The 22815-nt window shown below is 35.1% G+C and overlaps 1 protein-coding gene across 5 annotated transcripts in view; it reads left to right on the top strand.

Moving 5' to 3' along the window:
• FCHO2 (FCH and mu domain containing endocytic adaptor 2) overlaps positions 1–22815 on the top strand; it is a 79438-nt gene that overhangs the window by 15600 nt on the left and 41023 nt on the right. For all 5 annotated transcript variants that reach the window (XM_015848831.2, XM_015848834.2, XM_015848832.2 and 2 more), the window contains exons 3-8: positions 612–686; positions 2385–2526; positions 2628–2780; positions 6372–6476; positions 8509–8607; positions 10016–10112. In XM_015848831.2, coding sequence (XP_015704317.1) covers positions 612–686; positions 2385–2526; positions 2628–2780; positions 6372–6476; positions 8509–8607; positions 10016–10112 — 671 coding nt within the window. The remainder of the gene's footprint in view (positions 1–611; positions 687–2384; positions 2527–2627; positions 2781–6371; positions 6477–8508; positions 8608–10015; positions 10113–22815) is intronic.

Here is a 22815-nt window from a genome sequence, read left to right as displayed (position 1 = left end):
TCTTCAAAACGTAAGCATAAACAGTGGAACACAGTACATTTTGTTGCATATTGAATTACTGTTCAAACTCAAATGCCATTCTGCAAAGAGTCTAAAAGTACAAAAATAAAAAAAATAAAAATAAATAAAAACCACCCCTAGTGCTGTAAAGACAAGACCCCATGTTATGATGATCAAATATGGTTGTTCAGTAAGTGTTCAGTTTATTTAATGGCTTTATTACAAATGTATTTGATCTTTTTGTTCTATAAACCTCTAGTGTTAGGCAGGTGATCATTATGTGACTTAGTTCTCACTGTTACCAAGGAATGTTAAAGACAGAAGGAAGCACAGGCGATGTAAGAAGGAAAATGTTATATTTTGCAATTCTCAGATCCTTCAGTTTTACTTGTTTCTGTTCACTTCAACATTCTGTCACAATGTTCTGAGATTTATTTTTGTTTATTTACATACTTAAGTGTTTTTGCATATAGTTTTTGAGGGGTTATTAAAATGGAGAAGTTTTCAGCTGAAGAAGAAAGTCCCATGCTTTGCATCTTTAGAATCCATGTTAGTCTGTCTTCATGTACTATCAGAATTTAAGTTATGCTTTTGATCATTTTCTTTGACAGGGCTACAATAGAGGAAGCATATTCAAGATCAATGACAAAACTTGCCAAATCAGCAAGCAATTACACACAACTAGGGTGAGTAAGTCTATATAAAAGACAAGTAATTAACCGTGTACATGGTAAGAAGCCAGCTTGATTCTGAATATTGTATTGATGGTGCTGAAGGCAGCATAACTTTGTCACCTTTAAAAATCATTGTTAGTCCTTCAACTAATGTGCAGCCATGCAAGATATGGTGCAGCCATGATAAGAACAAAACTGTTCTTTATTCACTGAGGAAAAAAATAAAAAGCAAAACATAACAACAGTCATAGACTGTTTGCTCCTCTGTGTTCAAGGTTTCATTGTTATGTTCTTTTCAGACATTGTAAAGAACTTGACTTAGTGTTATGTGCTTCCAACCTAATAATTTTGAGGAGATAAAATTTTATATTTGGGTTATGTTTTGTAAAAGAATAGAATGAGTAATGGATGAGAAGTTTTTTTGTTGTTGTGTTAGAAATACCAAGGCAATAGCTCAGACTTTCTAGATGAGAGGAAATTTCTTTTTATTTGCAGTAATCAGAGCTAAAGTATGGAGTTGTCAGTGGGCAGTTTGATCACTTGTTGCTGCTCTTTGAAGGTTCTCTGCCTGTATTTGAGTAGGAATATCAGTGTTTTAAAGACTATAAAATGGTACAAATTTTGCAGCAGGTTTAATCAGAAAACAGGTAGGAGTGCACGTTTAGGTCAGCTCAATAAATCAATTCAAGAAACATGAATTGGAGGAATGACCTGCCCTCCGTTTTCCTTTAACATGCATTTATTCTCTCTTTTCTCTCTTGACCAGTAGATATCTTCTAGTGGTGGATGATCTTTACCAGTTCCTTTTTTCCTGCGGTTTGCAGCTATAGTAATTTACAACAATCAGAAATGTAGCTAGTCAAATAGTGTTATTTGTGCTATTACAGTATGCATATAAAAATATTTACACATGTGAAGGTTTTGAGCTGTTCTTGCATCATCTTTACAAATATCATTTATCATTCTGATGTGTTGATAACTGAGAAGTGCACCAACTTTTATATTTTACCTTTATTGACTGTAATGAGTAAAAACCAGAAAGTACTGAAGTTATTAAACAGTATGAAGGATGCTCCAAAAGTAATGCCTCCTATTTTATGCTGCTCTGTCACACTGGGGTGAGTGTTAGTGGTACAGCAGTCGAGGTTGAACCTTCCCACATATATTCCATTACATTTTCTTGCTGTGTGACAGATAGTGATGGAGGGATAACCCACTGATGTTCACCAACACTTCCTGGACATTTCTAGATACCAAATAGCAGATGTGAGTGCAGTGAGGTGCTGACTGGTGTGTTTTAGCAGTAGCAAGAGTGGGTCACTTGTGCTAGTGAAGATTTTTGCAAGCATGACATTCAGGCTTTTGTTCATTACTGGTGAAAATGAGTAATTAACTGTGGTGACTGTGTTGAAAAAGAGAGTTCTGTAATTTGCCCTCTCAAAAGATGTTATTGTGCTCCTTGTATCTGCTGTAGTTTCCATGGAAATAAAAAAGAGGTGTTACTTTCTGAGTGACCTGCTGTCCAGTTGAAAGACTTACAAACGATATTATTTATAGCAGTTGTTGATGTTTTTATTTGTTTGTTTTAGTTTAGGAACACGGCTTAATTTCTGTAAGGATACTCATTATGCTTTAGCACTAGTAGGAAAAGTCTAGCTGATCTAAAGGAAAAAATCGCAATGAACATTAATTTTTTTTTCCTCAACCCAGGACGTTTGCACCAGTTTGGGATGTTTTCAAAATGTCAACAGAAAAACTTGCGAGCTGCCACTTGGATCTTGTGCGGAGATTACAAGAGCTAATAAAAGAAGTTCACAAGTATGGAGATGAACAAATTAAAGCATATAAAAAGGTTATTGATTTTTGTTTTTTTTCTTTTTTATGCCTGTCCAAAGACTTATTTACATTGAAATTCAAATTATATGTTTCTGACAACTGCATAATAATTGGCAGACTAAAGAAGAAGTTTCAGGAACATTGGAAGCAGTGCAAAACATTCAAAGTATCACTCAGGCATTACAGAAGTCCAAGGAAAACTACAATGCAAAATGTCTTGAACAAGAACGTTTGAAAAAGGAAGGAGCAACGCCGAGAGAAATTGATAAGGTAGTTCTGTGACATCTTACTTAAACTCATTGTGTTGTCAATCTAATATATTTATGTTATATTATCAAGAAATATGCTCTGAAAGGGTTAAAAATAGGTAAGCTGTGGTTATTCTACAATCTAAATACTTTGAATCCCTTTTTATGTTTTGTTTATACTTCCTTATCTGTTCTAACTTCAATGCAGTTCTCGTTCTTTATTGTGTGATTACCTGCATCATATAATCATTTTTCTTAGTAGCCTTTACAGAAATTGTGTATAGTTGTTTCATCCTCAATTACATTCTTGGACGCATTTTCTTAGATAAATATGCCAGCACTCAATGACTGTACTTGTTTTTGAATTGAGGAGTAGGAACTTTTGTATTGTTCTTTCAACTGAGACAAAGTAGCTAATTATAGGAGTATTTGAAGTCTGTTCCATTGAATAGAAAAACATGCTAACATTACATTCAGTATTAATTTAAGTTACTTGGTCCAAACCCCCTAGGGATGAATATCCTGATGCTGTATTTAGCACTGTCCTTGTGTCATGGGAGAGTCTGATCCATTCGCAGAATCACTGAGTGGTTAAGATTCAAAGAGACCTCTGAAGTCATCTGATTCAACCCTCCTGTTCAAGCAGGGACACCTGGACCCAGTAGCCCAGGACCATGTCCGGATGGCTTTTGAAGATCTCCAAGGAGGGGGTTCCACAACCTCTCTGAGCAACCTGTGCTGGTAGTCTGTTACTCGCACAGTGTAGAAGTATTTTCTGTGTTGCAGTTTGTGCCTGTTGCTTCTTGCCCTGTGGCTGGGCACCACTGAAACAAGCCTTGCTCTGTCAGCTTTGCACCCTACCTTCATATATGCTGATGAGATCCCCCTGAGCTTTCTCTTCTGTAGGCTGAGGAGCTATGTCTCTCTCATCCTATCATAGAAAAACAGAATGGCTGAGGTTGGAAGGATCCCTTAGCTCCAGTATATCTTGCACTGAAAAATCCAGCACTGAATGCAGCATTTCAGATACAGCCTTGCCAGTGCTGAGCAGAAGGTAAAGAGCACCTTGCAGGGAACACTGAAACTTTTTGCTGTCTTAAGGAGACAAGGTAGTAGTAGGCGAAAGTAGTCATGTATCCCGCATCTCTGTGTCTTCTCTCTTTTTTTTAATCTTGATACCTCTGCCTTTTTCTGCTTCAGTTATGTGATATGTATAAGAACCTGTTCTTAGTTGAGTGATCTTAGCACCTTTTTTCTGCTGTCTTGGTTGAGCAGATAATGTCGGCTCACTGATGATGAAAATTGTCCTGTTAACCATATTCTGTTTTTTTTAATCTCTAATACAAACCTATTTTTTCTCCCTGTTTATGTTTTGAATGACAATCCATATTGGACTCTAGATATGAATAAGCATTGTGTGAGACCACTGATGTTCTCTTGCTAGTCTATTGAAAATGCATGCTCTTGCAAATAAATTGAAATTTTTCAGTAGGAGAAGCTTACTTGATGGAAAGCTTGCTCTCAAGATGTAACACTGCAATCCTTTGTCCAGTCAGAAACAACAAAAACTAATGTCTGTTTAGCTGCAGAAGAAAGAGGAAATATTGTAGGATGAAGGCAATGTTCTACTGCTTTATGTATCTTCCATGAGAACTTCTTTTTTCCCAAGCAATTAGTGCATGGTTGATACTCAGATAATGCTTCAAAAAAGGTTTCTGCTGGGAACCTGCAACTGTGACTATCAAATCGTTTCTGTCACATCGTTTTTCCAATTTACTCTTGTAGTTTCAATAACATGATAAGGATTGCTTTCGTTTGTTTTTCTTTTGGCAGAGAATAGTTTTATTATGGTTAGCAGAACATGAAAGATGTTTTTATCAAAATGATGCAATAGTCACTTTATCACAAAGCAGGGAATCTGTGCCAGTATGCCAAGAGCTTATCACAAAGCTTAACATTCAGGGAGATACTTTATTGAAGAATCTTAAGGAAGTATCAAAGCTTGCAATTTTTGCTGCAACTGGTAGTGGTAGCTTGCGTAATAACTTCCTGTTGTTCGCTGGCACGTTAACTTCTCTGTTTATAGTGACTTGACAAAAAAATTCTTGACTGATCCTTATTCTTTCAGTTACTGTTAATCTTCTAAATAGAATTCTAGCAACTGCGGTACCTGAGAATGGACACATCCTGTTTTCAGAAAAGATTAGTAGCTAATCATTAAATGCTCACGTGTTTCATCATTTTGTCTGCCTTGTTGAATAACTGTTTTCAGAGAATGCTCTTATGCACACAACACTCATGATTCTGTTCATAGACAAACATGATTACTGGAGGCAGAGAATATTTTGCTTGCCTCAAAATCCCATGCATACAGAGTTCAATTACACAGTAATTGATAGAAGAAACTTTTAAGTTTCCCTGGGTGAGCAAATGCTAATGGTATACTTAGGATTTTCAGTTATTTTTCATTGTAAGTTGCAGAATGGAAGAATTTCCTTCTGAAGGGTATTTTGGTATTGATTCATTAGGAAATTATAGCTAGTGCTCTGCTCTGCAATTCACTTTAAGCTGTTTTTATTCTGGAAGCAATACAATTCATTTGAAAGAAGATTTCAGAACTAGAATAGTAAACATGTAGTACTTACTGGTGTCATTAACTGAAAGTGATTTATGAATTGTTAAAATCAGGGGAAATTTCAGTGCAAAAAAAAGGCATTCTGAAAGAAGAAGCCAGCAAAAAAGGTGATAAGAATAATCTTTGGCTTCTACCTTGGAAATAGCAATTACAAAGGTTCAAAAAAACTTAATCCCATATTGTACTATAAACTTTGAAAGAATCTTCTTTCACCAGAAAGAATCACTTTGTTGTTTTCCTATGTATGTAATACTGGGATTCTCCTATATTTTCTTTTGTCTTTTAAGAAAATAATGTACATAGAAAAAAATTTGGTTTACTGTCAACAAATGTTGGAAAAAAATCAGTACCTTATGAACTCAAGAAAGAAGTTCTACTGTAAACAAATCTGAGCTGCGTGAATCTGTCCTATCAGCATATTCTACATTAATTTATTGTTGAAATATCTCCTCTTAATCTGTTCTCATTATTTTTTCCACATCCCTTAGTTTTCTTCTTTCACTTCTAACAGAGAACCATACCTTTTAAATAAACAAAACTAAAAGCATTTGATTCTTTCAGAGTTGCGGTAGTAAATGTTTGCTCTGAATTTTATCCTGGCTTTCTTTCTGTTTTTTAAATAGTTAATTAAAAAAAAAAACAGTTGTGAATAAAAATAATTTCATTAATATATGCTTTGAAATACTGGATTAAAAATAAGTATATTAAAAGTTAGTCTTGGATGACAGGGAGAAAGGATTTAAGTTAGGTAGTTGATCTGTTGCTCTTCTATACATGGCTTACAACAAGTTTTAAACGAGAAATCTCTTAATAGCTTGAATCTGAGTTATTTTGTGGTAAAAATTTATTATGATAATTTGTGTTTGCGTACATCTCAGTGTTTTCTTAGATCATCTTAGGCTTTCACTTAATCCAAGGTTTGTAACGTCACTATTAAATTGTGTGTGTGATATTTGACATTTTTTTACTGATTTATAGGCAACAGTTAAAACGAAGAAAGCTACAGATACCTATAAACTGTACGTGGAGAAATATGCTGCAGTTAAATCTGATTTTGAACAGAAAATGACAGAAACTGCACAAGTAAGTGTTCTATTAAATGGGGTGCTTTTGAAATAGGTTCATATATTCTGTTTTATCTCTCTGAAGATGTCTGAAACAAAAGCTTATGAGGAACTGTTTCAAAATAGAATGATCTCTGGAAATTGGTGTAAGCTTTACTGTCAAAAGTAATAGGTTTGAAAGACAGCGATGACGTGTATTTTGATGGAAGTGTCCTTGAATGACATGCTGGAATAAAAGCACTCCAGAGAGAATTTCTGAAGAAATATGTAGTGAGAAAAAAAAAATGAACTCCTGAAATTGTTCTAGATACACTGTGATCACACAGAAAATCCTTTGAATTACTGGTAAAACAGAATTCATTCATAGGAGTTGCAGTATTAGGACCCATCTTGTTTTTCTTATTATCATTCTGACAAAACATTTCAGTAACTGCTTGATAAGGTGTTTTCCCTTGGGGGCTTAGTTGAGGTGGTCAAAAACCTTTATATCATTCAAGCATCAAAGAAATATCTAGAATTTTAAGGAGTTTCACTATATTGCAGAGGATGTCAAGTTCTCTGTTTGCTCTTGCTTGTTAAAATTTCTTTTCCAAATCACTTTGTAGAGATATTTTTTCACTATCCCAGATTTCAGAAAACATAACTTACCATTTCTGCTCTTCGTTATATTTATTTGGGTTGGGCTTGTTTTTGTTTTTTTGATTCAAAAAGCAAAATATAATTTTACTTTTGGTCTGAAATTCTTTGTTCTTCTCCTTAGTTAAAAAGTTCAGTTTTTAGGCGCAGATGAAATTATGAGGGAAGTTAAGTCATACTTGCATTACAAATGTAAAAGTAGGAAGTGTTAGAATCTTTTTTAACTTCTTAGAAATGTAGATTTTACAGTAAGAAGATTTGTGTATCCTGACATCAAAAATTCTACTCTTCTAAATTATAAACCACTTTGCTGCTTTGAAAACTTAGTTAGAACTTGGTCTTTCTGATATCTGAGTTTCAGATTCAACGCTGCTATTAAAGAAAGGATACCAAATATACCAGAATTGTTTAATACAACTCCCCATCTAGAGAGAAGTAAATGAGAAATGAGTCATTCTCTGCTGTTCCAGTCCAAAATCCATTCACTTAAACTGTACTGGGGAGTTCAGATAAAATTATTCTGGAAGCACCAGCATCTTGAATTGTTGTTGCTTTGTTCTATGTAATCAGGTAGTAGTGTCCTCACTTAGATGTCCTGTTCTCCTACTTAAGTCTCCACTAAATTACATGTATAAATTTTATGTATTTTTCCCTTGTGTCATTTATTATCTGTTCTGTTAAAAGTGTTAAAGTGAAATGACTTGTACTGCGTGATTTTGAAAAGTTGAATTGCAGGTTGTATTTTTTGCTGAATGAACATGGAAGATTGTATTGCGATTACAGGGGGGATAAGAATATAGTTTGGTTTATCGCCTAGAAATCGGATTTTACAGATATTCTTCACATTGAAAGTTCATTTTTCTGAGTAAAACTGTAGCTTTACTATACAACTGTTCTGTAATTGCTAAGAAAAAATGACATCTCACCTGATACCTTGTTAGAAGCTTTTTTTTTTTTTTTAACAATGGATTTAAAAATATTTAAATACTTTGCGTAGTCTCTTGGAAACAACCAAAATAGCTGAAAGTGCTAAAGGAGATCTGGAAATAGAATCTCTGGGATCAGATGAAAAAGCAGATGAAACTTTTTGGTAATGCAACAGAGAAAATATTTTTTTAAAAAATGACCTTCAATCCTATAGGTCAGAATTTTCAAAAGGCCAAGATAGTTGGAAATTTAAAAAGACGGTGGAAAAGCTTGGTAATGGTTCCAAAAGGATATAATAAGAAACACACTGGTTTACTATTCCGTGGACTTTGCACCTTCCTTTGTTAGACACAATATAATAATTGTAATAATAATCTGAAAAAAATAGTTGATTTTTTTTTCTGTTTAGATTGTTTAATTATTGCAGTTTAAGGCTTAACATTTCAAGAAAGACTTTGTTATCAATAATGACTTGTATTGGATTACAGAAGTTTCAAGACATTGAAGAAACACATCTACTTCATATGAAAGAAATCATAGAATCGTTGTCAAATACCATAAAGGATATTCATTTACAAATAGGAGAGGTAATTTTTATGTTATTATCTGTTTATTTGGATTAAACTATGTATTTTTTCTTAACTACTAAGTAGAACATTCCTTACTTGTTGTGGATTGCATCTTTGAAGCAGCAGCAACTTTTTAAACCAAAAGTAGATAAATAATAATGAAACAGGGGATTTAAAATTCTTTCAAGCAGTTTCAGTTCTTTTAGCCAAATATGTAAAACACTGGATGTGTACTGAGCTTGTTTTTCAGCTGTTTGAAGGAAATTTGAATGTCTGTCAAATAGTCATTGAGGTCTATTGAGATATGTGTATTTCCTGATGCAAGCATTTCTGAACTTTCTTACTGAGTGGATCACCTCTGATTCTGTTTATTGTACTGAGAATCTATTTTGTATCTAAATTCAGCATGAACCAAAAATTTTACGGCTTGCTGTTTCATTTATAAGTTTGAGATCACAAATTTTATAGTACTCTGTAAAAACTTCCTAGGATGAATAATCTAGCATTGAGCTAACAGAACAGAGTGGATTTTGGCAATTTGAAGAATGTTTAGTGTATTTCCAAGTCTTGTTCACTAGATACTGAATCAGTGATGAATTCACATTTTCTTTACCTAGAACTTGAAACTGTATCAATCAAGAGCTCCAAAATGTTTTATGCACCTTGATTCTTATGTGCAGAAACCCCTTGGTTTTAAAAGAAACTTTGCAGTATGTTTTCTTTAGAAGCAAATTGGTTTAACTAATAATCCTAATTAAAGAAATCTACACTTTTATGCATTTCAGTGCAGGTTTTTTTTTGGGTGCTCTTCATTTGAGTCACTGTTTTTTTTCAGTATTCAGGTTTTCTGCTCATGAATGGTAGTCAGAAGGGTCATGCTATTTATTTCTAAGGCAAATATGTACTGCCTAGCTTGAAAAACTTATTAACAGCATGTGTTTGTTCCTTTGACAAACCAAAAACATTAAAACCGTAGTGCTTTTACTGAAGCAGGTGGGACGTGTGATAATACAGCAGTAGCTGTTCACACCCTCAACTGGTGCTGGTTTAAGGGACATCTTGTCTTTCTGACATTGTATGGAACACGTTGTTGACAAATTCAGAAAATGGTATGTAGAAAAGTAGCATAGATAGAAGAGGTGGGAGTAAATCGCATACCTGCCATCTAGCTATATTCTTTCATTCCCCACTGGAGTCTGTATTGTACACAAATTTGCAACTCCTAAAACAATAGAGGGATTTCCTTGATATAATGCCAGTTAATTTCTGGAAGTTCTTTATTGTATTTTATAGGGAAATATTATGACATTAATTCTAGTGTTAAAACTAAACACTACTTAAAGTAAAAAATTATAATAATTAAAGTAATGTAATTAAAACTCACATTGTATGTGGTGTTCTGTTGTTTTTGCTTTTTTTTTTTAAGGTGCATGAAGAATTTATAAATAACATGACAAATACTACAGTTGAGAGTTTAATACAGAAGTTTGCTGAGTCAAAAGGAACTGGCAAGGAAAGACCAGGTAAGAGATTAAATATAACAGAGGTGGAAATGTTGACTTCAGAACTGTAGGTTTCCACCCCTAACAACAAGTCAAACCCCATTTGTAAAGTGTTATCGCTGTAAGGCTCTTATATTTTGAGTTCTCAGAGTTCTCTTTGATGTTAAATGTTTCAGAAAAGTTAGATAACATATTATTACACATTTGTAGGGCTTATGTTCGTAAAGCATGGCAATTTGTAGCTCTGAGTCTCTCAGTGTAGATCATTGAGGAAGCTTTTAAACTGTACCATTCCTTCGTATGAGCTTCTTTGTGCAGTGTGCTGCTGCATAAATTCTATTTCCAAAATATAATCCAAATTTAATGATATATTCAGAACAGATGTGTCTGAAGCTGGTTATAAAACTTTGTAATGGTCTGGTTTTCTTGGTTAACTCATAAAATTATGTTTTTAATAGACTATAGTTTGGTGATTTGTTTTTTTATCTAGTATCAGATTGATCAGTACTTCCTGAAAATGTTACTTGTTGGATACGTTGTATCAGGCTTTTCTCAGCTGGCAGAAAAGGACAGTCTCTCCAGAGTGTGCATCTAACATTACAGGAAAAACACTGAGTTCCGTTTAGTATTCAGACATGAGTATATGGTCACTAGTTGTTTGAGCACAGGAACTCAGTTTTATTGTGTTGGGGGTCCTGCCTAATAGCATCTTCAGGTTTTTTTTCAGAGCAGAGATGTGCAGAGCAGTATATATCTTGAGCATTTTTACTGAATTGTTATGTATGGTGACCAGATATAACATTGTTTGATGTTCATTCTGTGATGCTGATACTCCAGTGGGCAGAAGTAAGAATGTGTGTGGAACAATCATCAAACATTTCCTGCGTGTCTTGTAATTTTTAGATAAAGAATAAGGAAAGAAAAAAAAAAAAAGTATCTAGTGTGGGAGGGAAAGCTTTTTCTTGGTTCAAAACATGCTTTTCCACAAGTTAGTGATTTCATGGTAGAAAGGTACCTGTGGTGCAAATGGTATTAGTGTTTCTGTGATGTTAACTTAGTAATTGCCCTGGAAAAGGAGTTGGCTTTTCAGAGAAGTCAAAGTATTCACTGTATAAAAATGATAAAGACTTGGAGTACAACACAGGTGTAGGAAAAAGTCTTAAGATTCTGTCCTGAGTATTAATAAAAGGAATAATTAAATAATCTTCAGTAGTATGTAGGCATTCTGTACCCCATATTAGTTTGAAGCCGATGTACTGAAGTAGTTGGTGGGACACATTCTGAGGTACTGAACAGTACAATAAAATACTACGCAGAACAAAATATTTTAGTTTATTATATTGTAATTGTAATTATAATACCTTATAGCAGAGTTCACTTTCCTATTTCTACAAACACAAATATAAGTACGAATCTAAAAGGAAGTACTGTGGGCAGGCTGTTTTATTGTGTGAATTATAAACAATTTACCATCTTTTTTCTGACAATTACTTTCTTAAATTCTCATCTGCGTATATGTAATTTTTCACCGTGCAATGGTGTCCAAGGATTAAATGGGCTCCCTCTGGTGGCTGATTTCTGTTAGCTGAAGTCTTAATATGCAGAGACTGGTTGAGTTTAATGCACTGGTTTTCTTGTCCAAACATAATTTCTCTCAAACAGTAAAATACTTTGTGAGTTTTTTAAACTTATTTATGGACTTCCTTAGAAGGGTTTTTTTTTTTTTTAACTGTTATCTAAGTAACTTGTCCAGTGAGTTTCATCACCTATTTCTTTCTTAATTGACTTCAAATTTATTTTAAAAAGAGCACACTATCTGAAGTTCTGTTTATTATTTGTTTTCTACTCTTATTCAGTGTTGAAATGTTGAGTTGCACATTTTTAAATTTAAATTATAAAAAAAGTCCCTTAAATCTTTGATGAAGAGAAGTAGAGATGTCGGGACCTTCCATAAGCAGTCAGTCTTGTGTTTTGATATATTCTCTGAACCATTTTCTGAAGTTCGTTTGTTTCTACTATTAGGCCTAATAGGAGATTTGAACTTGAGCTCAGTTGGAGGATACTTTTGTCTCGCAGTGTTTATCAAAACCGTGTCTGGCCACTTCAGATAAATCTATTTTCCATCTGACATAAACTGCTGGATTGTGTTTTTGGGAAAATTTGTTTATGACATGTCAGAAAATGTCTGTTTTTCTTCCTCCCATGTAGATGTTAAACTGATACTGGAGTTTATGTAAATTCCATATTTGTGGAATGTATTTATTCCACAAATTATATATTTATATTATGCCAGATTTGTGATATATAATTGATTTTATTTGCTTAATGTGCTAATCTTCTATTAAAAAAATTGGTTTGTTCCAGAATCAGAAGCTTCTAGGAAATATGAGCTCATTCTTCCAAGATTTTTCTTGTCTGAAATTGTCAGGATCATACATACTGTGTGTAAATATGCAGCCTTAATAGCTGTAGCTAGTCATGAATGGTTTTCCATTTTTATATCGCTCTCTTCTCATTTGTACAAAACTGGCTGTATATGTCTGTGCTTGTATTAGTTTTTGCCCACTACATATTTTACCCAGAAACTCACTTTGAAAGCCAAAAGAGAAGACAGCTGTACTGCATTGTCCAAACAAAAGCTAAACTTAGCTTTCTTTCATTAGTTTGTTCTGATCTTATTGTTAGCGGTTGCTTGTAGTTTATTAAGTTATTGTTCTTATTTTTGCAATTTTCTTAAAACTGAATAAAGAGGGAAACAAGAATTGTATTGTAATACAGAGAACAATGGAAAGCCAAAATCCTTGCTGGCTGCATAACCATCCAATAAAACAATTGTCCACAGATGGCAATTACTATGTATGCTGTGCTGTTATTTAGTGTGAGAGAGGTGCTGGATCATCTCTTCGCTATAATGAAGAAATATTAATTGGTCTTCGGCTGGTTTGAGCCATCTTACAGAGTCAGAATTAGCTTGAATGTGATTTGCTTTCCAACTCTGTGTCCTTACCCATGTTAGCAGAGAGTGAAAATCTGACAAAGAGGAATCAGCCGCTTACACACTGTATTCTGACTCTTCCAACACAAACATCTAGAATTTATTCTGTGAAAAAAAACAAAGAAGTCTACAAAAATACTGCTCATCTGTAAAAATACTTCTCCTTTCACTTCCTATTCATCCAATAAACTAGAACTGTCCAGAGGGGTTTGATATCTGCATTTGCTGAAATACTGTAAAACTGGCACTTGCAATCCGTCCACTCTTTCTGGAGAAGCAATTGAGTGTATTTCCTGTCCACAATTGCTGTGGATCAGCCATCGCTGGCTTTTGCATGTTTTCCTTGTCTCACTTGTCCTTTTAGATACTGGGAATAACAGTGTAAGATCTTTTAATTAAATGATGCTTCTGTAGATGAAAAGATTCAGAAAGGTCTGATCTATTGTTTTTGCTCCTTTTTCTTTCTTCAGCAGTGCCAGAAATTTGGGCAGTAATTACAAGGAATAGTAATCCTAGTATATTAATGTTTGGTCTGTGTCTTTTTGGAACTAGTGAAACCTATTTTGCTTAATTTACCAGTGTGGGGGGGAAAAAAGAAATGGTCTTAAGGTTCCTGGTTACTCCAGTCATCAGGAGGTTTAAATAGCAAATGTAAGCATTAATTCAGGATGTATACATTTTTTAAAATTATCTTGAAATTTGTCTTTCAGGGAAGGCTTTCAGTTTGTTTGGAGCAACATTTAATAGCTATTGTGGCAAAATTATCGATACCACTAAAGGTGGAGAATATCAGAAAAATGTATGTTTGTCAGTGTGCTGGTGATTCTTGCCTGATCTGGGAGCTCTGATTCTGAAGCGTTAGCCAAGTTTGTACCTTAAAGTCTTAAAAAATAATTATTTATTTAGGTATGCTGCTCCTGCTGAAAGCAGTGTGGGAATTTCAGAGACTACAAAACTGTTGACAAACCATTATGTTTACTGCTTGGATTGTAATCAAAGCAGTTTAATCTGGATTCCTTACAAGCTCATTATTGCTGCCAGCATTGCCTGTTACCAGAATTGTAAAGCATCAAAGCTTCAATTTAGTAAACATTTAAACAAATTTTACCTAGGCTTTAAATCATCTGATTCAGTTAACTCTACTGGGTTGTAGATCATTTGATGTTTTCTGTTGCTGTCTACTGGCTGTGGTGGGGATTATTGCAAAGCTAAAGTGGGAGTTTTATGACATGCTATTAGGCATTCAGCAATTGCTTACTTAGACATTTTAAACCTAGGTGTCTGTGAAGCACTACTTACTTTTTCCACAGTGAATGCAACAGCATCGAAGTGAGTTGCACTGCAGCTGCAAAGCTGGAGCAAAGTAACGAGCATAGTATATGAATGGACAGTTGTACTAACTTCATATTAACGTTAAGTTAGTATTTTGTGTTAAACTACATAATACATCTAGCGAAGAAATGGACAAGATAAAAAGAGTAGAGCAAACAAAATGACATCAGGAACAATTGTGTTACTTCTACAAAAATTCTGAAACAATTTAGTTCCCAGAGATGGAGAAGCAAAAGAAATGCTGCAGTATATTGAAGCTTTCTTTGATTAAAGCTGCAAGCTTTTTGCGTCCTTCTACAACAAACTCTGCTTTGAGGGAAGGACTTGAAACACTGCTGGGTGTGGCATTAGTGTTTCCCGTAGGTTTGCTTGATAACATAATAGCTTATAGGTTTTATAACAACACTTTTCTCAGAAGCTAAACAAGGGCAAAGTACATGGAAATGAAACAGAACATGACAAAACTAATTTTTGAACAGCTCTGCATGACATCTTTGAGCTTCTTTTCCACAAGGAGTTACAACAAAGCAAGTATTTCTTTTATGCTCTTACCATTTATTTTCCTTATATTTTTCTGTAAATATTGTTAATATCTTAATGCTGGCAACAGTTTTGAATAGGTGTATAAGTAGCCAGAAGTGTCTTGGTTTTTCAAAGCCTGTATCCACACATAATTCTGCGCAGAAGGCTAGCAGAAGAATGACTTTAGTTTTCAGCAATGACAGTGTCCAGGAGATTCAGGAAAATATTCTTTGTAAAGGAGGTGGTCCTTCGCTTTATTTCAGAAGTTAATGGAAGAAATAAAGCATGGATGTCTCAGGATTTCTCTAAGAAGAGTGAAGAGACTGTTCTTTGTTTTTTGTTTGTTGTTTTTTTTTTTTTTTTTCCTCACAAATACAGATATTTTTAAGCTATTGAGCATTGTTTCCAAGGAAGAGGTGCAAGCTCGGTGTGTCTTTGTCCCTGTCCTTGGGGTGTCTTTTAATTGTCTGCTAAAACTGGGTCCTTTCTTTGACAAAAAGTCTACCAGCTGCTGTGGACTTCAGGGAACCTCATCTGCCAGCATAGGTTTTTAATTATCATATATACCTAATTTATATATATACCTAATTTAATTACCATATATACCTGAAAACTTGTTTTAATTGAAAGATAACAAGTTATTTTCTTTAAATAGTCTGTCTGGAGTGTCACGAGAGTCACAACAACAGGTTTTGTTGTGAAATTCTCTCGGTGTCTGTGGAAGATTCAGCACTGCACTGAATTTGTCAACCAACTGGAAGTCTAACATCATTTGACAGGCTGGGCTACAAATGTGGTGCTCTGAGGAAGTTAGTTAAGGTTTTTGCTCTGGGGTGATTGTGTTTTAAGTAGAATCAAGAACAATTTGTATCAAAACCAGAAAAGTTATTGCTGTTGTAGCATCTTCAGTGGGTGTGCAGTGTTGTTATAACTTGTGCATCTGCATTCGAAAGTTTGGTGATATTTCCAGCTGTGTGAAAAATTGTACCCATTCTATTTAAGAAAGAGGAGTTGATCCTATTGGGTGAATATCCACTTCTGAAATTCTCAGGAAAGTAAGGAACTGGATATGATAATCCCCAAAAAACATCTGCAAAACAAACATAGATCAGCTGCAGTCAATAGAAAGAGCAGTAGAAAAGCATAAAGGAGTGTACTTCATTCACTGATGTGTCAAAAAGAACCCAGTGATGACAGTAAGATGTTACCTAAAAATAATGTTTAAAAATGCTTTTGCCACTGCATCTGGGATCATTCGGTTGTTAGAGTTCTTTGGACTTCTTTACAGTTCTGTGATTTCTTCCACAGATCTACCTAAGGTACTGAAGTGAAATACAAATATGTTCAGCAGCATGTGGGACAGAAGAAAATGAAAAGTACCTCTGAAAGTGCTATAAAAGTTGGAAAAGCTTGGATACTGTATGATGAATAAGTGTCAAGTTTACTTCAGTTTTCCTACTACAAACAAAAACAGCTGCTGACAGAGGCAGATATTATATTGGGGCTGTGGGAACAAAGCAGTATTCCTTGCAGTAACCAAAGTAGGAAAAATGTACTAATAAGAGCACATAAGAGTCCTCAGAAAATGAAGTAATGTGCAGGATAGCTACTGCTACAATAATTAAAAAATTAAATAGGACTATTGAAGGGCTTTTCAACGTCTGAGAATAGAAATAGCGTTGTGAGACGTTTTGTGCTAATACAGTAATACTGGTCATATAAATAGTATAATATTATATGGAATTAATGCTGAGGGATTTGAGGGATTTTGTTTGTTTGCTTGTTTGAGACATTTCTCCTCTAAGTATAAGAGGTTCTCTGGACACTAGTGTCAACTAAGTAGCCTTTTAAAGCATTAAATTTTCATAGCAAGCAAAACTGGGAGAAGTTTACCCTTTTTGTTTGTTGGTTTGTTTTATTTTTTTTTTTCTGTTTTTGTTTGTTTGTTCCTTTGTTTTCCGGAAGATAAAGTAGCAAGAAAGAAGAAAAAAAGAAAAAAAAAAAAGTAAAAAAATACACACACACGCACAAAAATTCCAACCAAAACTGCAAACAGGTCTGGTGTTAAATCTTCTGTGGTTTCACAGCTTTGAGTTCTGGACTTCAGCAAGAAGCCTTGAGCTTTGTGGTTTATGCAGTGTGCAACAGTTAGAAATAAGTGATTCTTTAAATATGGAAGATACAATTTAAAGTACTTAATGTCTGGTGTTGCAGAACCTGAGTTCATTATTGTGTAAGAAAAACAGTATTTGTATGTATCAGTTTTTTTTATCACTGCATACTTGCACGTTCTGCCTGCAACCTGAAGGCACAGAGCGGCGTGTTGCAGGTATTTCACGTTATACACTGTACACACAGTCCTGCATTTCATTTTCACAAGATGTTGCCACTTTTCCCAATTTGACAGAAATGTACAGATTGCAAAGATTTGATAAAAATGAAGGTACAGGTAAAGAAAGAACACTGTCCTGCCATTTAATTGAGCGACAATGTTGGTTACGCTCTGGGCATCAGCAGAGCTAAGTGTATGTTTGTTGGTCTGTTGGCTGTGCGTATCTCATATGCAGTTGTTTTCCAAGCCAAGAAGAAACTAAAGAAAAAAACATGCGTGCAGATGCAGAGTGAAGCATGAGCGTAGAAGGTGAGAAAGAGAGTTTGAGTGCTGACAAGAAAGGGATTTGAGAGCAATGCTAACTAACCTCCTGGCTGAGGTTAGTTTTTCTGCTAATTTAATGAGTTTCATAAAGCCACTGAAATTTCCTGTGCTTGTTGTTTTTGTGTTCAGGTTTTGCAGGATAGTTGGATCTCAAACTTTGAACTGCTTTGGATGTGTTCTTAGTGTCTCTTGGTTGAAAATTCTTGTGTTGTCTGAGCAGTAGGAATGATTTTCTTTATAACTGAATGTGTTTGCCATCTTAATGTAGCGGGGAAAAATCTACTCACTTTTTGCTGCTGGCAAAGATCCTAATCGATAGCAATTGTTTTAAAGCTATGAAGGTAATGGTTCTTTTCTTGTTTATTGTTTCTGTACAAGCCACAGGGAGATCTTGCCCCTTGAGAGTAACATGCTTAATGTGTTTGTGGAGTTGTATTCACAGTACCTGAAGAGCCTGAGATGAATGCTCTTTCCTTTGAACCAATGAACTGGGTGCAGGGCTGAAAGCCTTGCAGCAGAATCAGGGTAAGAATAGACTGCTTGCTCAGTGAATGCAGGCAAAGTTTGCTTTCCTTGTATATTAATCTCTTCATTGAAAGAGACGTTGTTTGGAAGTTATACCCATTTTGCTACTTATTATGAGCATAATTATCTGTGCTGCCACTGGGCTATCTTTCTTAAAAAGAAATACTAGAAATATACCGTAGTTATGGGGTGGATTTTTTTGTTTTTGTTTTTTTGGGGGGATTTTTTGCAAAGTAATACAAAACTAGGGTTCAGTGAAGTGTTAAGAACTCTAGAAAGCTAAGCTGATACATAAGCCTGAGGACATTAAAAAAAAAAAACAAAAAAACCCTAGTAAAACATTTGGTGATTGAAGTGAAAACTTAAATAAATTATTTATAGGATTAGATTTAAGGATATGTCTATACCTCCATTCTTTCAATATTTTCTCTCAGTCTGGCCTGCTTTCAGGCCATTTTTTCTATTTTAAGTAATTTCTCCTCATTTGCAAGGTATAGCTGAGCAAATCCATGAACTAATATTTGCTTGAGTCTTCCTAGTATGATAATTACTAGGGCTGCTCTGAAAGTAATGCCTCCTATTTTAAGGTGTTGACCCATCACTTCAGAAGTGGGTGTTGGTGGTATGGGAGTAGAGGTTGCACCTTCCCACCAATATGCCATTCCCTGTTGTTGCTGTGTGACAAATAGCAGCACAGGGGCACTCTGACAAAATGGCATCTGTCATGGATGTGTGGATGAAGCAAAGGTGTGTCATTGAATATCTCTGTGTGGAAAAAATGGCACTCATTGACATACATCCATGCTTGCTGAATGTTTCTGGAGACCAAACAGTGGATGTGAGCATAGGCAGTGTGTTTCAGCAGTGGTAACGGTGGTGTGAAAGGCAAGCCACATTCTAAATGGCCATGCGCAGCTGTCACACCACAAAATGAAGGGCATCTCAATCAGCTCAGTCAGTGGTGACAGTGACAGCTCATCTCCACTGCTGCAGATTTTTTTACAGGCACAGCATGCGGGCTCTTGTTCATCTCTGGTGAAAATGCACAGCTAATGGTGGTGACCGTGTTGAAAATGAACATTTTATAGCTGAGAATTTGCTCTATCAAATAGATACATGTTAGTGGGCTCTTTGCATCTGCTTTAGTTTTAGTTTCCATGGAAATAAATAGGAGGCATTACTTTCGCCTGTGTATAGGAGTTTACCTCAAAGACTTCATCTTTGTATAACGCATTATTACAAATAGGCTGTGTTTAATTTAGTTTGACTTCTTTTTTTTTTTTTTTTTTTTTAATTCTAGAGTAAGAAGTTACTTTCTGCAGAAAAATAAAATTCTCCAAATTCTCCTTCTCAGAAAAATACTTCTCTTTCTGGAAAGGGCAATAAAATAGGGAAGCTGGTGTTAGAAACTGTAACATTGAAAAAATATTTTTTGGTTTCCTGGTGTCTAAATTTGAAAGCTTGGATCAGGATCAGATGATGGCAAGAGAAAGATTGCTTATGTGTTTGTGTACATACAAAATTGACCTTTGTGATGCAGCTTAACATCTAAACACTAAAAGCAGTCATTTGTTTTGACAGCAGAATTAATTGAGGCTAAAACAGTCGAAATTCCACTTGTATCAAGCTGTTCATTAGGAATTGCTCTCTGGCTTTAGTGCTGTCAGAAAAATAACCTGTTCTGCTATGATTAAATAGCAGAATGATGGTCGGTCCACTGAATTTGAGAGAGAGGTTGAATAAACTTTCTACTGCGGAAACAATTCAGAAGTGACACGCTGCAAGGGGGGTCAGAATGTGCATTGATATCCAGCTGAGCTGTCAACTGGCGCTGGGCCAGGCACGCAAAGCTTTGCCATTTGAAGCAGTATGTGAAGCATATGCAGTTTTAAAAAAATTGTGCTCCCTTCATGCATGATTTACTATCAAAGAGAAAAGCTTTTGTTTTTATCAAAAATGAAAGTATTGTTTGTTACTGTATTTGTAACTGCAAGAGCAGATTTACATGTGTTTTTTTTAAAAAAAGCTTTTGGTTGAAACAGATATGTTAATGTTTATATGTGTACATGCATGAGTGTAAACTGATTCCTTGAAATGGGGGGAAGGGCAGAATTTATTTTGTACTTTCTTAAGTGCCTGAGTGTTTCGAGTTACTGAAATTTAGATGTAGTTAATAAAAATACATGCTTCGGTGGGGGAGCTTTTCTTCCTGCCAGGCATAGCCTTCTTTAACCAGAAAGGAGACTGTTTTCAAAATTAGATACCAAGGTAAAACAGTTTTTGCCTGATTTGTTTACCTTTTTAGCTTGGCAGGATTTTCCAGTTCATTGACATACTTACTGTGGGCTCTTTACCAGAATATGACTTAATATTGTTTGCCTTCCTAGTGATGATACTAGTTGGCTTTTTTACCTGCCTTGTTTATTTAAGAATCCAAACAATAAAGCTTCCTTTTTTCTTTTTCTTTTTTTTTTTCTTTCTTTCTTTTTTTTTTTTTTTTTTTCATTTTTCACCTCTGTTAGGCAAATTACCAATGATCTCAGTTATTCAATCCTAGCAAAGCCTTTATTTTTTCAATGTTTACTTCCTCGTGTGTTAGAGTTAGGTGTTTGGGCTGCTTAGTTGAGAAAGAACATGACTGTATTCAAAACAATTAGCATTACTTTGTAGACAAATCTAGTAAATGGTGTGAAGGTTGTTACTTAGGAAAACAAACCCTGTTTTGCTCTTGCCTGGTGTGTTCTCTGAGAATACTGCTCCCACTGATAGAAGCTGAACATGCAGTAGGTACTACATTGTATTTAACAGTATAATTGCATCAGCACAATTATATTTCTCCATTTGAATAAGTATCTTTGTAGAGTGTGCCATCCATTTTTCTTTTTATTTTCATTAAAAATCCATGTACTCACATGCCTCCTGTAACAAAAAATGTTGTACCTATATTTTCCAAATAGACTAGGAGATGCATCCCAAGCAATAGACTGTTACTTAATTTATATTAGTGTCACTTACTGCAAGCTGTTAGATTAATTAAAATGGAAAATGTCCATTTATTCAAATTATGCTTTTCTGTTATAGCAAACCATAGCCACCTCATTTTCAGGAACCATGAACTGATTCACTACTGGTTTATTTGCTTCAGTCTCTTGTCGAGTAGCAGCTGTTTGTTTCCACACGTCTGTAAAACCATTGCCCATTTGCCTTGTCTTCCTATCTGTATCTGTTCCTGCAGGTGGCATGCTGTGAACTGTAGCAGCTTGGATTTGAAAATGCTTTAGGATGATACTTGGTGGGAACATTAATGTACAATTAGAGTAGCTTACTGAGTTTTCTGGCCCCCTCCATTGTAGGAACTAAGTTCTCATTACCGTCGTGCAGGCCAGTTGCATATACTTAAGTGATTAAAATCCCACAGGATATTCATATCTGTTGTAAAGGCTAATATATATTTAGACAATACATATTATTATTTTTCTACCCTCTATATGTACTGTATTAATAAACCTATTAATTTTAAAGTCTATGAGCAGGTATTTCAGATATTTAAGTCACTGAGATACAGTTCTATTTGTCAACTTAGCAACAGGCAGACTTCAAGAAAATTATGTGGAGCCCGAATCCAGTCTTTTCTAGACTAGAACACTAATGCAAGGTCTTTCATTAGAGGTGAGCTAGATCTTAGCAGTTAATTTTTACTTACTTAAAATGTCTTAAGATATACATTTGATTTTCATACTTGTACTTTAGTTCTAATACTACGCTTGAGAATAGGCTTGCTTCTCAATTTACATTATTTTCTTTTTATGAAAAAAGGAACAAAGGAAATTTCAGTGCTTGGATTGTAGTGCTGCAGATTATTATCATTATTATTGCAGTGTGGTGAGATCTAGAAGGCTTCAATGCTTTGGGCTATCGTGTGGCAAGGATTCCTGAGACTTCAGTAAAAATGTCAGTGTCAGGGAATGGCTTCAGATCATCACCAGTACCTGTTAAATGTGAAGCGACTGCTTGTCTTTCTTTGGATATTGCAGAGGAAAGTCTGTTAGTATCCTTCCTTTGAAAATTTCAGACTAGACTGTGAAGAGTTAGGTTTTGTAAGCAAAAAGTATCAGTGCTGTTAAGTCAATCATATGGATTTGGGGGTGGAATCCTCGTTGGAATTAACCCGTTGTCTGTGCTTCAGTGTTTGGACGCAAGTATGTTAAGATTACTTGCCTCCTAGGGAAGTGGTAGCACATCGTCATCTCCATGTAGCTGTTGTGAAGTTTCTTGTCATACCAGCACGTTTTCATGCTTTGACGTGCATCTATATATTAAACCTCCTCTCCATTAGTGCTAGCCCACGAGGATTTTTTAAGTGTATCATCTAATGATTAAGAAAGCAGGATTTAGAAAGGTAGGATTTGGTGTTCAGAGAAGAATTTTTTTTGAAGTTTTTTTTCAGTGGTGGCACAGATTCTTTTGTTATCCAGATACACAAGTACAGTGGTCAGTTGGGGTGTGTGCGTGTGTGTGATTCCTTTTAGGAAAGCTCTGAAATCCTTATCAATGCTTTTCTTCAATAGCAGCATGTACCTATGGCCTTTTGGCTGGCTGGGCGACTGCATCTAGTTATAGCGGGAGACGGTGTAGCCGCAGCACACACTGCTTTCTAGCTGGATGACAGTGTATTACCTCTTTGGGCTCACAGC

The sequence above is a fragment of the Coturnix japonica genome, chromosome Z (genome assembly GCF_001577835.2).
Source record: "Coturnix japonica isolate 7356 chromosome Z, Coturnix japonica 2.1, whole genome shotgun sequence".
Lineage (NCBI taxonomy): Eukaryota > Metazoa > Chordata > Aves > Galliformes > Phasianidae > Coturnix > Coturnix japonica.
Note: the sequence above shows the minus strand (reverse complement) of the source record. Positions and strands in the feature narration are given on the sequence as shown.